Source organism: Neltuma alba, unplaced genomic scaffold, assembly GCF_004799145.2.
Source record: "Neltuma alba isolate B1F8T4 unplaced genomic scaffold, ASM479914v2 tig00006987_pilon, whole genome shotgun sequence".
Classification (NCBI taxonomy): Eukaryota; Viridiplantae; Streptophyta; class Magnoliopsida; order Fabales; family Fabaceae; genus Neltuma; species Neltuma alba.
In genome coordinates, this window is record NW_021634644.1 from 256,724 (window position 1) to 272,631 (window position 15,908).

Genomic DNA, 15,908 nt, shown 5'->3' on the forward strand with positions numbered 1-15,908 from the left:
AATAAATTTTTTTTTTTGGTAAGGAACTAAATAAATATTTTTAATCTACTCAAATTAATTAATTAATTAATTTTATATTAAATATATTTTCACATACCGACCAAAGTTATGCTCTTGGAGTGAATATGCAACTCTGATAACCCTGACGTACTGGTGTCGGGAGTCAATGTTTCTACATCCAACCATCCGATGGAGAAATTACTTTTTCTACGATGTTATAGTCCTTAGAATCAGGAATTTTTTTGACCAAAAAACATCATATCACTTGGTATGGAGAAAAGTTTTTAACAAAAGGAATGCGGGAATGATGCGCGTATAACAATAAAAAAAAAATAATACTCTTCCTATTCTTAATATAAAATCTAGTTGTCAAGTTAATTTTGATTCTAAATATAAGACATATTTTTTATATTTATTAATTGTTCCTAACTATAATCAAATAGAAAAGAGACAACGGATATTAAAAAAGATAATTATAGTATTTTATTAAAAAAATATGTTGTATTTTTTATAATTAATTTACTTAACTTTCTTAATTTAATCAAACTAGTTAAATAAATCTTATACTAAAGAACAGATGTGTATTAAAATTAATGTGCCCGTGAAAAGCGGCGAATATTTTACCATTTTGTAGAAGAATAAAAGTAAAAATAAATATAAATGGAGAAAACCCTGGAAAGACCCCACAGATTAAACTTGCAAAAGGAACTTATTCTCGATGTTGGGAGCAGCTTCACAATGTAACCGTGGAGAAATTTACTTGTATGACCTTCCAAAAGGAATTGGCTTGAAGATCTTGCATTCCAAACAAATTGTCATTATAACATGACCCTTTTCCATTGGTCATGTTTCCGTTCGAACACACACAGCCTTGCTATTACAACACACGTTCTAAGGAGCAAGGGCCTTATCCCTGATTCTGCTGCAAAATACACGATTCCATAGAATTTAATTTAATGAGTTCTCTTGCAATGATGATAGGAACAAATATAGCATCACAGTCGTCGTATAATAGCGACGGTTCACAATTACAATACCAGAGATATCCCACACTGATCAAATTATATTTACAGAGAATGCATAAGCACTTGTGACAAGTGAACATCACATATAGCTATATACAGCTATGAAACATATAAACAGCAGTTATGCATTGATCTTCCAGGGCGCTGCTCATCCTCCGACCATTATGCACTGAAACCCTTGTGCAGAGAACTCCAGGGGGTGGCGGGAACACTGACGCATGCCTGTGCTGAGGCCTCCGCCATTTGTTCATGCTGTATTCCTGCATTGCAGATGTTTGCAAAAGACCTCATGTGCTTCATCCCATACTGGGACAAGGATCCACAATATGTCTCAAATGTCCTGACCTGCACCCAGAATGGATTAAGAAGTCCTCTCGTGAATCAAATAGGAAAGATTATTTACGGTAATCAAGAAATGTAAGCTGAGTCTCTTCAAACATTTATGGGAAAACAAAACTGTTGGAATCCTCTAATATTGTACATTGTGCGAACAATAAATTAAAAAAGAAATAAAAGGCAATAGTACCATCATTTTCAAGCAGTTCCAGTCATCAACGAGTGGTTGCCCAACAGACCGAACAGAGTTGAGCACTTCCGGACCCTTTTCAATGCCAAATAACAGCTTTCCAATAAGTTTTACGCTGTTGTCTAAATGCATTCTGTGAGACATAGCTTCCAAAACTTGTTTCTGAGCTTTGACTTTCCTAGGAGAACCCTCAGGAGCTTTGCGGTACTGGCACAACACAGGGAAGATGAAGTCACCGAAATAAAATGTAAGGAAAGGGGGAGGAGTTGGACTTTAAAATAAGAGTGCTGAGGAATCTCATTTATTCTAGTTTCTGCATTAAATTCGCGCCCCGGAAGAGGGAAGGAACAAAGACAGAAGAAAGAAAAGGCTAATCGACTCGCTTAAATTCCTTAAATGCATGATCATTCATTCTACTCCTACCGAACAATCCAAGTACTTTCTGATTTCCAGACCCTTCTATCCACACAACACATGATCCTGAGTCCCTGAGTTTGCTCTATATCGCCTTATAGCTGGCTGCCTAATGTTACGCATCCAAATGATTTGAAATCTGCATATTTTGTATCCAGTGCATCTACTCTTAGCACTTTGTTTTTAATCTCTCAGGAGTAATGTGAGAGCAATACAAGGTTTCTCCCCCTAAGTCCTCATGGTCGTCCCTAATCCTCTAGTCATTGCTAATGTTCAATTCAATTAAAAGATTACGGTGATCACTAATTATGGAATTTATCCTAACCATTTACATGCCGCTTCAAGTCATGAGTAAGGCAGAAAAATTTCAATAGGGGCATAATTAAGATATTATTTATAAAATTTAGCTACTCATGCTAACATGCCGTATAGCATTCCTGCACAAAACTGATCAATATCCAGTAAGTTCTCTAAACCAGAAATCTAATTATATCTAAACAACTTATCCCACTTTTAGTTGTGATCACTTCTATTTAGAGCCTCCTTTTCCTAAGCATGAATTTTATTTTGGCAAGTTCGTTTTAATTTAAGCTTCTCCTTGCTTTAGTCTAATAGTTAACATCAATTTCATTTTACTTGTGTATCTTTACCAGGCATGCACTTCATGAATCAAAAGTTTTCATCCACTTTGATTGGCGTTGAGGCTTATGAATTTTATTTGATATTTTTTTTTTCCCCAATTGTTAGTAGGAAGATACACTTAATGACTGGTGCACATTCACTTGAAAATTGTCTCTTATTTATCAGTATAATCATTTTATTCTGCGCAGCTTAAATTGTTATATACCCTTCATCAAATAATGTAGTAAGTACATGATACCTTATCCCAAAAATGGATGAGATCAGCATCACGTTGGTTAACTGCTTTTGTGGGTGGCCTCAAGGAGTTTTCATCCACGAAAGTGAAATTTTCATTAGCAGGATTGGTTCCCAAATAGAGTACCAGATGATTCTTACTAATCCCTACATCGCCATATTGCATCACGTGAGAGCCATAGACGGCATTTCCATTCATTGTCCTTCTTTTAACCTGCAAACACGGTGGAACATAAAAGGCATCCATCACATAAAGTAACATTCAACATGTCTTCAGCCCATAAAATTAGAACAGGAATTTGAAACGATGGCCCAAAAAAAAAAAAAAAAAAGGTACAAGAATTTGAAAATACTAATATAAACATTCTATGTTAGCCAGAGAATCTTACCAGTTTATACTGTTGGTGCAATGTTTCTGTTCGCAAATTGTGAATATCACTGCTCAGGAGTTTAGAAAACCAAAATTAGCACACGTGCACTTCAAGTTCACATGATATACAGCCCTAAATTGGCATGACATATGATCTAGTTATCCATTTACATTCATAGTCATTTGAAGCACCCCATAACTCTACACAGCAAATGTTACCTAATTATGTCATATAACATTAAAATACACACACAAACACACAATGCTTACAGTAGAAGTTGTGAACCTACCTGTCTTCCATCCAGGCAACACTGTACAGGTCACCTAAGCAAGTTTCATATTCTGGGGGAGGACTAGGATACTCCCCAGGGCAATAAGTTCCCCAACTGCTTTCGTCTGCATTGGAAGCTGTTGTAGCATAAATATTCAAACCTTCAGGAAGAAGACCTTCAAAGATGCTCCCAGATTCACAAGCCTCAAGGTAAAATACCTGCATCACCATTACATAAATATGAAGCATTAGTTCTTAGCCTGAATAAGTTACGGTACAATAGTAACAAATGACCGTTTACCAGAAACTTACTAGGCTTTTATACGTTCCAGAAGCATGCTTCTTTTTCAGAACTTCAATGAGATCATTCGCATATAGGTAAGGACTAGTAGGCATCCCTGAAATCCAGCCCCCAAAAAGTCAATAAAGAAAATGTAAAAGGCCTCGGGTAAAATGGTGAACATATATAATAATCAACAAATGTTAAAAACTAAAGCATTACTGAGCATGAATATCATTTTAATACTTCGCAATACAAACATTATAAAACAGAGCATCAGATATGATGAGCGAAAATTCTTTGCTGGTTAGAGATTTATATTAAATAACATCGCATGCCTTGAAATCAATCAAGCAAAAAGATTATGATGTCTAGTCATGATGTATTATACTAAGTTACTCAATTTATTTCCCCCTCCATCCTTAAGGAATAACAGAAATGCAATACAATTCATATTAAGCACGCAGGAAGTTTTAAAGACCCAAAAATCTTCTCCAACAAACTGAACTGAAGTTGTGATATATTTCATCCTTAAATTCATCAAGATACATCATTTATCTGTTGACATTTTTGGTCGATTTGGCACATTCAAACAAACTTGATAAAGTTTTGCTTCTCAGGTGCCAAGTTCTACCGAACATGAGTTCCTGCTGAAAACCACCATCAGCAGTGCTTAAATTTGTACGTTTCAAAATTTTCATTATACCCAGGCATAGTTAAACAAAAAAAAATCAGAAAGACAAATATGGGCTATGGGTAGTACAGTTTGTCAGTAAAAACCTGAAATACAAGGCCTGTGCTATGTTGAAATGCTTATAAGTTAAACATGGTTCAATATTTTCATTACAGTTTCCATGAAAAGATTCAGTGCCACTAACCGAGAACTCCCGGACCACCATGATCAGTGTAGTATATAAATATATGGTCATTGGGACCACTATCCACAACCTTCCCACTGCCACCTTTAAGAGCTGTCTTATTTCCAAGTATAACAGCGAAAAAGTTATCAACATTAACATCTTCACCAGTGTAATCCTGCAATAATAAACTCCCATATCATATGCCAAGATCATAAAGTTTATTATTGACAAAGGATACCAGAATGAAACATGACAGACCTTCGGAACCCCTTTATAAACATCATCCCCATCTGGACTGTTAATGATAATTCCAGGCCTTGGGTTCTCTTCGTTGAAAGCAATATCATCGTACATAAACACAACAATATTTTCTTCTTTCAGGCCACCTTTCTCAGAAGTTGATACGCATGACAAACATCCGACTGATACAAAGGTGAAGACCAAAGTCAGTATTAATCAAACAATAGAGCTACAAACATCAGTTAGCCAGTCCTCGAGAGAAGAAAATTTTAAGTCCCCTTTACTATGTTATACAAGCAATAGCATGTTAAATTGTCTAATTTTCTCTCCATGGAAATTTAATGCTAGATCCGTTATCGAACATACTGCGAGATAAGAATATTTCAGGATGATGCAATTGTTTTTCTGCACGGGATGGCCATATACATTAGAGAAAACATATTTCGTATAGTTTTTTGCATACAATCGGCAGAGAAGGAACAGGGCTTTAAACAGAGTATGAACATGAACAAGGTGTATGAATAAGTTCATCGCTCATCTTGATTTTCCGGTTAAGGTCTACTAGGAAATCAAACAATTCCTGCCGAAAGCCAATAGGAAAATTGAAATGATAAACCGCAGCTTAAACATGAAGTTTGTCCTGTCAAAAAAAAAATACAGGGAAAAAATGGATGCGCGAACGTATAAAGTAATTATAACAGCAGAAAAAATCGAAGGCAAGAGGCATGACCTGGTGTCTGTAATTCCAGTAGCCGCTAGAACCAGCGATCAAAACAGCCCACTTCGTTCCCTCGGCATCAGCGTGTTGGTTCTCCTCCTCCGTGCGACCCCCATGAAAGAACCTCGTAGCTTCCGAAGGCAACTGGATGATCCCTCCATCAAGATCTCGGGCGGCAAAAGCCGCGCAGGAGAGGGTCCCGAAGAGGAAGACGATGAGTGCCGACGAAAAGAAATTCATGGCAGAGGGTCAGGAAGAGATGCAAAGTAGGAAGGTTAGGTGAAGACTACAACAAAATAGTAGTATAATAACTAACGCAACTGCATTATGGGTTGGGCTCACAGGCTATGATATTTTATAATTGGTCACTTGGGACTTTCCTGCAACTTGGGTGGCCCACGTTGTTTCACTTTCGTTTCAGCCAGTGCGATTTGACGAGGAAGTTACCTCCGATGCCTGCTTCTCATCTTGGTCAGCCATTAGGTATTGGCAATGCTTGGAGGTTTGAAATTAGTTGGGCTACAGACACGAATCACCGAAATTATTGGACCGCTTTTGGTCCCACCTAAACCTGCTGTCCCACATACATCTTCGGGGGAAGGAATCTTTATTCATGTACCGAAGAAAAAAATCAGAGAAAGAAGAAATAATGGAATCTGGTTTTTGTCCATTTACATGAATCTACTTGATATACGAAATTCTTTACTTACGTAATCGACATGGACACTCTGTGGCCATTAGCATAAAAATATTTTGACGTCTTTCCGCTGATCCTGACAAGCACGTGAAACCGGGAACATCGCCCGCTTTCCTTATAATTTCCCGGAATGGCCAGCCATACAGTCTAGGTGCTTATCTTTATAGCTCATCCTATCTAAGTGGTTCAAGTTTAATTTTTTAAATAATCCTTTTAATGAGTACAAAATCTAAAATAAAAATAATTTCTCAACTATTACTTTTTTAAAAAATATTTTTTGTTATGTAAAAATAATTAATTAAAAAATTAAATTTAAACTACTTAAATCTGAATGGTCTAAAAGAAGTGAGTTTTTCATACTCATCTTTGAATTTAAAATGGGCACCTGCTACGCGTGGGCAGCCCCAAGCCCTCGCTCTTTTCATGATGGGTTTCCTTGAGGTGTGTGTTGTTTTGCATGTTATCAATTATTATCACGAGCAAGCAGCCAAGCACCAAACAAGACTACAAGAGGGTGCACTAATGCATTCTCTCCGTTAAATAAAAAGAAAATCTTTTTTAATCAAAAAGTAAAAAGAAAATTAGATTGAAACCAATGAATAGGAACCCAGATAAGTATATGTTATTTACCTGTTACGAGACCTTTTAATTATTATAATTTTTCCCTGCGTGATTTTTCAACCAAACTAGATCGAAATTCAGGGTATTGATGACAAATTAACACTCTGGCTTTTTAAAAATTTTATATTATATTGTATCGTGCATAAATAGGCTCTATTTTGAAGAAGACGTTGATTAAAACAACCCGTGCATATCATCACCCTTTCGTTTTACTTTATGACTACCTCCTATTCTACATATAAGAGCCAGTTGAAAGTTTAATTTTATCCTGAATATAAAATCATAATTCAATAAACCTATTGTGTCTATTTTGATTACATGTATTAAAAGATTTTTTATTTCAATAGAAATCATTAATAATAGTATTTTAGGCTGTTATAAATCAGTAACTTAACTCATTTTTTTTAATATTTACAGATTAGTTGTCTATTCCTCTGGTCCTTAACATAGGACCCAATTATTGAGTTAGTTTTGATCCTAAATATAAAGCCCATTTATCATATTTATCAATTTTCTCTAAATTACCCTTATGGATACTCTTTCAGCCATAATCAAGTAGAAAATGGAGGTGGGTATTAAGAAAGATGATTATGGTGTTTTCGGAAAACATGTCACATTTTTTATAATTAACTAACTTACCTAACTTCCTTAATATAATCAAATTAGTTAAATGAATTTTATATTAAAGACCGGAAAAGTAATTCATGTTAAGAACAGGAGCTACAATTTCACTTCGCTGGGAGAGGTCCCATGATGCTTGGAGATAAGGTACGCAACTTGCTTAGCCGCTTTTAAAATGATGTCACTGGTTACGTTTGATGGAATCGCAACAAAATACAGGAAACCAAAAGGCCTTGTGGCTGCCGGGAAAAATGATAGGATGAGTTATGGATGGATCATCGCCCATTGGATAAAAGCAGTGATTAGAGACCTTGCGTGGTAAATCACTGGAGGAGAGATTGGTGACTTGTGAGAGGCGCCAATAATACATTATGGGAGGTAGTTGATGCGTAGCGGGATCTTTTAGAGCGACATTGACAAGTGGCGTCGAGGTGACAAGGAATCTTGCAAGTCAAGAATCAGATAAAGAACAGAGCTTTCGGCTGGGCTTCAATTATGATGCCAACACGTTGGGTCCGCCCGGCCCGACTGGTCCGAAATTAGTGAGGACAGAATCTTCTTTCCGGGGGTATCGGGATTCCTTTATTGCTCCTTTCCGTTTTTGATTTTGCTACCAGTTTTTCTTTTCTCTTACAGTGTACACTACTGTTAGATTGAATTAGCTCTTTAAAAATAATTTTATAGACCTCAAAACAAAACATGTGAAAAAAATTTTATCTACACCCCGCATCTTTTCTTTGATGGTTGTTTGGTAAGAAGAAAATAGAGGGAAGGAAATAGGAGAAAAAATTTCATAAGCTCAATTTAAAAAATTTAAAAATTCGGGTTCAGAGTTTTTAACTATTTTTTCTTATCTTTTTATCATATATTTTTTCATCAAAATTTTATAACACCGCTTTTTCAATTTTTTTAAATATGTTTATGAAATTTTTTCTAATCCTCCCATTCTAATTCCCCTGTACTAAAGATAAGGTAAGGAAAATACAGGCTTCGTGTTTCTCCTTCTTTCTTTTGAGATTATCTTATGTGATGATAATGATAATAACAAAAGATACAGAACAAACAGTCAGATGGCATTTTCTCGACAGGCGTTTGTCTTAATAAAAAGAGGTTTGGTCATTTAAATGCGAGATATTGAGTTCAAAGCCCGTGCATAAAAATTCTTTCAATGGCGTAATTTTCTTTATTTTATTTGAATGTCAAATCGTGCTTTAGATACGTAAGAGTATTACAAATTATAAATGTTGTTGTATTTTGTGAGGGACTTGTTTTTCCTTAGTGATAAGGTTCTAGCAGAATAATAAATTCAAAGCTGTAAAAGGGCCACCGTCTTCTCAACAAAAATTTCCTGATGTTTAGTTAAAAACGTCAGCTGGCCATCAAGCATAGCTTAGTACTCACTCTTTTTCCCCCTTTATTCAGTGCAAGCATGTGGTACTACGAATTTAGAACTTAGCATCATTAGTTTTTTTTTTTTTTTTTAAACGGAGGCAGCTCTCCGAACTTTGTCTTTTTGAACTCGCAAGAAACATATATCACCTTGCTTAACACGTATCAAAACTTTTCCACTGCTCACTGAACCAATCCATACCTTCCTTGTGAAGCAAGGCTCTCAAGCTTTTCCTATCGTATAAGAACAATAAATTAGCTTAGGTTTCAAGATTGGTAAGATTATATTCTTTTCCTGAAGGGTTGTTTTACTTCCCAACACATTGCACTTGAGAGAAGTGGCCACGTGGCCAGAAAAGGAGGGGACTGGCCACAGAATACAATCACCGCTATCATCATACAAAATAGTATCCATATATACAGTGCGAGTTACTTGGACTACCCCACCTGACTGGATCGAAGACCTTATTAAACTAGATGCGTCTGGTTTTGAAACTCCGAGAAGAATAGTTGTGATGTAATGGTTGGGCTTGGCCCCTTTCTTTCACCCAAAAAAAAAAGTGTTTATATAAGTGATATTATAATTATTAAAAATCCACAAACTACGGCCTAAGTGGAAACATAGGGGGTGATTAGTTTTCCAAAAATATTTTTTAAAAGTATTTTTATATAAGTATAAATAAAACTCTTATCATATATTTATCTTATACTACCTCCGATCCTTAATATAAGATCATGTTTGAATTTTATTTTGGTCATAAATATAAGATCCCAATTCACTTTGTCTATCATATTTACTCAATTTTTTCCAAGATAATCCTTCTAATAATTGTAGTTCTAGTTAATACACTTAATTAGTAGGGATATTTTAGGAAAAACAACACTTATTTAGGACAAATAACTAACTCAACTTATTCCCTTAATCTTCTCAAATTAGTCAACTGGTTCTTATAATTAGGATCGGAGGTAGTATATTGTAGAATTATTTTTAAAATTATAATTTGATTTCTACTCAAACATTCTAAAACCCAATTTAAATGAAAAACGGGTGTTTGGATATATCTATAAATTTCAAAAATATTTTTTTTATATAAATTGAGATAAATTTATTTATTTATTTATTTTATAAAATATAAAATTATTTTTAAAATTATAGTTTCATTTCTGTTCGACGACCCTTGAACCAAATGTACGTGGGTGTGTATTTTTTTGAAAACCTGGACAAAACCGGGCTTGGGGGCTGTCGTTTTGGCCGAAAGTTAAACGCATCGGATCTCTGGTGTCGTGCGGCACGCTTGCAATCAACGGAGAGAAACTCGGATAGACACCGCCACACCGGCACCCCGCGTTCGCGTGTTCGCCCTTCTGGCAGTTTCGCGTCTCATTTGCCTCGCAGAGAGTTTTGGGATTGAAGCTAAAAATGGCGTGCTTACATGACCACAGTTGTGAAGATCATAACTGTTCCTCTGACTGGTCCCTCTACAAACACATAGATCTTTCCAAGGTTTGTTCCACCTTCTTTGGTTGCCCGTATACTGCACTGTCTTCTAATGACTCTACTGTGACAATTCGCTTCAATCAAATTCGATAATCAATCTTGGAGGAACTATCTATGTTCAATAGATTTTCCAAATGCTAACTAGACATCATCGGCGAAGGATCATGCTTTTATAAATCAAGTGTTTGAAATTCTCTGCCCTTGTTGCTCTGAACTCCTAGTGTTCAAAATCATATAATATAGAGGTGATATTTAAGCACTCAGAAAGATTTTATCTTAAACAGCAGTGTTTGTCCAGTGTACATGATGTTTCTGCTTGATGAACATCACTTGCTGGGGTGGGTTTCCCCCACCCCCCCTTGTTTGGGCGAGGGGATGGAGCTCAACCCTTCAAAACCATATAATCACTGTGTTTATAATTCTCAAACAAATTTGATTAAATTGGGGCATGGAAGGTAATTGATGAATTTGACATAGAAAGGAGGATCCCCGCCCCCGGGTAGGCGGGGGCGGGATACTTTATTTAGAGAAGACAGCGAAATTCAATTTTTGCATCACCATAAAATCTATAACTATGTGCACTGTTATGATATACATCTATCACCTCATCCGTTTAATATGTTCCATGGCAGTTGGGATTATATAATGCATATTGTACAGTTTTGTGTCCTTGGCAATGAACAGTGATGCATACTCTCTTAAATCGACAAACACAAATTCTTATCTATTAATCTAGCTTTGAATTGGTATGTGTCAAGAATCAACAATGCTCAACTTGCTTCTTCTGCTTGAACCCCCCCCCCACCCAACAGGTGTCTGCTCTAAATGAGGCAACTCCAGGAAGTGTTAAGTCAGTTTTTAAAGCTTGGGAACAACGTTTAGATTCTTCTGGGGTAATGCTGCATAACCACTTATATTGGTTTTAATCAATCAACTGACCTGATTCCCGTTTTTCACAGCTTAATACATGATACATTTATTTCCCCTTGCGTGCAAATCTTCACATGATGTGTCTTTTCTGGTCCTCTTGGGTGTGACAGGATCACTTGAAAAGCAACGAAGGTGACCCTGAATTACTTGTTTTCATTCCGTAAGTTGTTTACAGTTTATACTGGTATGCAGAAGTGTCCTTTTCTACTTTTGCCTACTGCTCTTCTTTAATGCTTGTACCACGAAGATTGATTGAGATAGTTATTGCATCTGAATCTGACTCATAAAGAATGGACCAAGGAAAATTCAGCCAAATTGTTCGCAATGTCATATAATGTAAATTGATTGTCTCTAACAAGTTCAATGTGTAGCCTACCCAAGCCCTTTTAAGATATTAATTCTTTAGCGTGAAGCTAGACCAGGATGGCAAAATGATTCTTTTCAAACGAGAACCCTGAACTTTAATGTTGCCCCATCTGTCATGTATAAAGCAAATTACCTTTATAGAAACAAAAAGTACATCAAATTATTTTGCTGATACATTCCTTTTAGTTAAATCTCTTTTTGTGTCATGAATACATCTAACACAGCCCTTACATCAATGTTGGTTGTGCATGCGATCGCATATCTATTTCATGGTTATATCAACTTTGTTGTCCAAGTTTTATTTTTTACTCGTAAAAATTTTGGTTCTCTAATGCTTACAAAACCTTTTGTGCATCTGAGTGAAACAGGTTCACTTCCGATGTCAAGATCAAGAGTATATGCATAATTGGTGGACCTGATGGCACGGGTCCTTCCAAGATGAGAGCGTAAGTGTTTACACTAAGCAGATTGTTCTATTCTCTTGTTTATTGCTCATTTTTTCCCCTCCTAATGCTTCTATGTTTGTAGAGTCACTTGCAATTCACCACCCCCCCCCCCCAATACATGTAAGAGTCTGCTTCTCTCTGAACCCCTTGGAAGAAGAATGAGAGGCTATTCAGAGGGGCGAAAAGTCCAAAAAAATTATAACTGTTTTGAACTTTCTTTTAATGTTATACCCACAAAGAGTAAGGTAACAGAGCAACCTCCAGCTACTTCACTGAAAGGCAATGCGTTCAAGTACTTGGACCATCAAGTCCTTTTTATCTTTTTTTGCTTCCATGCTAATAATGGTAAATACCACCTATGTATTTAACATCTTTTGGAAGTAATAAAATATAGAATTGACGTAGGACTGTCTGAAAAAGTGACCAACTCAATTCAGCGTTAAAATGATTTGCCAGTATTTGTTGTGTTCCTTAACGAAAAAAGGAATTTGAGTGAATGATCAAAACATTCAACTTGAAGGAAGTAGCTAAATGCATTGTACAGAAATTCTTTCGATGCTTAAATTTTGAGGTGACGTTAGTTTACCTTAATAGCCTTGTTATATTTTATTAAATGCTTATAGTTTATCTCAATACAATTTTAGCATGTAGAATGAACATTATTTCAAGTAATACAAATGCTGTGCCTAATTTTTCATCAGAAGTTCGGTCTCTGCCGCCTCCGCACAAACATATAGACCACACACACCCACAGCCTTCATTATATAGATCTTTTCATTAATCTATCCGAAGGCTGAACACTTCAACTTGAACAGGTTCATCAATCGAGAGGGCATTGACTTTTCAGATGCTCAAAGCATGCAAGTCGTTCAGGTATATCCTCATTAATGGTTGCTTATGATTAATTGACAATTAACCGAAAAAAAAATATGATAATTGCATGTTTCTTTCTTAGGAATGGGATTTGGTTGAGAATACGCAGGGAGTACTGGAATATCAGACAAGGTAATTGTTACCTATTTCTTTTTTTCTGTCTTTCTTCTTCTTCTTCTTCTTCTTCTTCTTTTGGTTTCTTTTTTGGGGGGGGGGGGTTTGCATTATCCGATAAACTCGTAGAAATATACTGAATGAACATGATACGTGTATGCAATATCTTTTCCAAGTGGAAACTAGTGATGAAGGAGATTACCATTTTATTGTATCAGTAATCATAATCACTGAACCTGTGCTTTGCCTCCTTTGAGTTTTCTTGTGTCACCGCAATCACGTCTTAGTTCTTTTTATTAGATATTCTAAATTCCAAAGCGTGGCGAACATTACGTTGCACTTTCCTGGCAATTTTGGTGGCGACACGACTGAAATACAATATATTGGCTTCAAAGGCGAGGCCACCCAGGTACATCTAACGGCTAATTTGAAGGTTTTGAGATTGTTCATATTCTATCACGAAATTTAACTTTTTTGTTTGTCGTGCAGTTAAAAAGGGACGTCGTTGCCACTATTGTTTATGAGCTTAGGCCTAATCCTTCTGATCACAAGTAAGTATTTATTATTGAAGCTTCTGCTATTTATGTTTTTAATCCTGAAAGAATTCACTTGCTAGAACTAATAGAAGGGTCTGATTCGACTGAGACGGTATTCGGGATGGCTTATGCGTTTCATTGAATACAGTTCTTAGCCGAAGCATCTTGGCTTAAATCCTTAACGTGCCTGTGGAAGTCCACTGTCCTTTTTTTTTTTTTTTGGCCAAAAGTCCACCATCTTAAAACCGTATGTTTAACGAGCTTTACCTTGTCACAATGTTTCTTCGCTCCAATACTAATGATTTTCTCTTGTAGGACGCGAGCTGAAGGGAGTGGCGGTCTTTCTCGAATTGAATGAAAGAAACTCAGACTTGCTTTTGACCGGATTACCGTCAAAATCTGTGTGTGTGTGTGTGTTTACGCATTTAAGATCCAGAAAGAGTTAACAACTGGATGGTGGAAAAAATACAACTGAATGATACGATCGTGTACGAGGAAGGACCCCCCCCCGGAATTTTTTTTCCCCCTTTTAAATGGCACATGGAATTCTGTGTTAAACTATTCAGCACTATGATCCATACAATTGCGTCTGAATAATGATAATCAAAATAAGAACTGTCGTAATTAAAATATCTGGCCGTATCCTGTGCTGGTTTGGAAGAGTATTCCTGGCCCTACGCCCATGCGAGTTCATTAATGATAATTACAGGAAAAATATGAAATCATCGGGAAAACAGCTTTGATAAAATAATTTGGATGATCTCTCTTAATCATGATAGGGCTGCATCCAGAGGAAAATATCTCATAATGGCAAACGTAATTTTATTTTAGTTTGGAACTGCATTTCTTTTTCCCCCAACAGAAGCATACGTGCTTACGGCAAAATGGAATTGGGAAAAAGACAGAAAAATGCAATATTAATTTCATAATGTCCAAAACATCTGCTCAATTTAAGTAACTTATTTTTTGAGACCAAATTGGGATTATCATGCTAAATGAAAAGATCAAATTGCCTTTTAATTTATTTATTGTTTTTAAAATACCAAATCTCTCACTGGCCGGCCGGTCATTAGAACTCTGGCGGTGGCAGTCACCGGCAAGTTACTGAAAACCGGACCGGTCATTGAACCGGTTAGGTTAGTGGGTCAAGGGTTAGTGGGTTAGATCAGAGTTGACTCAGAGTCAAACAGGTAATAAGCAAAAATATATAATTTATATAAAATGTATACAAAATATTTTTAAATTATCATATGGTATATAATTTATTAAAAAAAAAAACATCGTATGAATTTCTATTTGCCCCTTTTTATATAATTAAAAATAATTTGTATAGGCTGATGTATTGATTAATGTGGGAGAATGGGCGAGCTTTGAAAAATAAAGGAAGAAACTGCAACACGCTATGCATGTCAGAGAGAACGCGTTGAGGCTATGATTATGACTGACATTTTCCTTTTTTTTTTTCTCTGTTTTTCTTTTCAATTTGACTCTACACGGTGTCCTACTGCCCCTTTTGTTTCTTCTCTCTTGTTCTCTGCCTCTCAACGCTCTTTGAGCAATATGTCTTCTCCGGCGGTCTGGTAAGTGCTTCCTTTGATTTTCTGGTTGCGCTCTTCCTCACACACACAGTGTTCTTCTCAATACACGGTACTCGCAAACAACGAAAGCTCTTATCTTCAAGAATCATTCTCTTCTCTTTTTTATGATTTCTACATTGAAAACTTCTGCCCTTCTTCTTTTTCCTGATTGACAATAAACTTGCTTGTTCTTTTTTAGAGGATCTGAGCCTCTGTGTCCTCTAGACAAATTTTTTTCAAGAGTAACTCGGCAACCCGCCCAACCCAACGGGTTTCCCAGGTTACAACCGAGTTACCCAGGTTACGACCAGGCTATCCCGAGTCACTTCTTCCCGAGTTAGAGGCCTGACCGGACTGGATAAGTGACTGGGTTGCCGGTTTCTGGCTCAACCCAACCGGTCCGGTCCGGTTTTTAATACCATGGTCAACGGAGCTGTTCATCGAAGTTCCGTCGGTTAGAAATTTTTTTTTGAAAATTTTCACAACTTCAGTATAACGGTTAACAACTTTTGTGACGCTATTAACAACTTCAATATAGCAGTTAACAACAGGTTTTTGAGTTTGTTAACGGCATTACTGAAGTTGTAAAAATGCTACTTTTTGAATTTGCCGAAAAACCTGTTGTTAACTGTTATATTGAAGTTGTTAATAGAATTACAA

At 36.3% G+C, this 15,908-nt stretch overlaps 2 protein-coding genes across 2 annotated transcripts; one reads left to right on the plus strand and one right to left on the minus strand.

The window, feature by feature from the left end:
• Window positions 1–765: 765 nt before the first annotated feature.
• On the minus strand, window positions 766–5,887 carry LOC114751576 (vacuolar-processing enzyme). The gene is given in 10 exon segments (XM_028940230.1): window positions 766–1,370; window positions 1,552–1,758; window positions 2,846–3,055; window positions 3,231–3,279; window positions 3,502–3,701; window positions 3,795–3,880; window positions 4,641–4,797; window positions 4,881–5,014; window positions 5,017–5,044; window positions 5,593–5,887. Coding segments are annotated over 10 exon segments (1,482 nt in total). The 5' UTR covers window positions 5,821–5,887; the 3' UTR covers window positions 766–1,187.
• Window positions 5,888–10,121: 4,234 nt separating this feature from the next.
• On the plus strand, window positions 10,122–14,303 carry LOC114751618 (PITH domain-containing protein 1). Its single transcript, XM_028940281.1, has 9 exons — window positions 10,122–10,412; window positions 11,219–11,299; window positions 11,447–11,496; window positions 12,071–12,148; window positions 12,964–13,021; window positions 13,104–13,153; window positions 13,436–13,544; window positions 13,625–13,686; window positions 13,987–14,303. Exons 1-9 carry the CDS (start codon window positions 10,329–10,331, stop codon window positions 14,027–14,029), a joined length of 615 nt encoding a protein of 204 aa, XP_028796114.1. The 5' UTR covers window positions 10,122–10,328; the 3' UTR covers window positions 14,030–14,303.
• The last annotated feature ends 1,605 nt before the right edge of the window (window positions 14,304–15,908 follow it).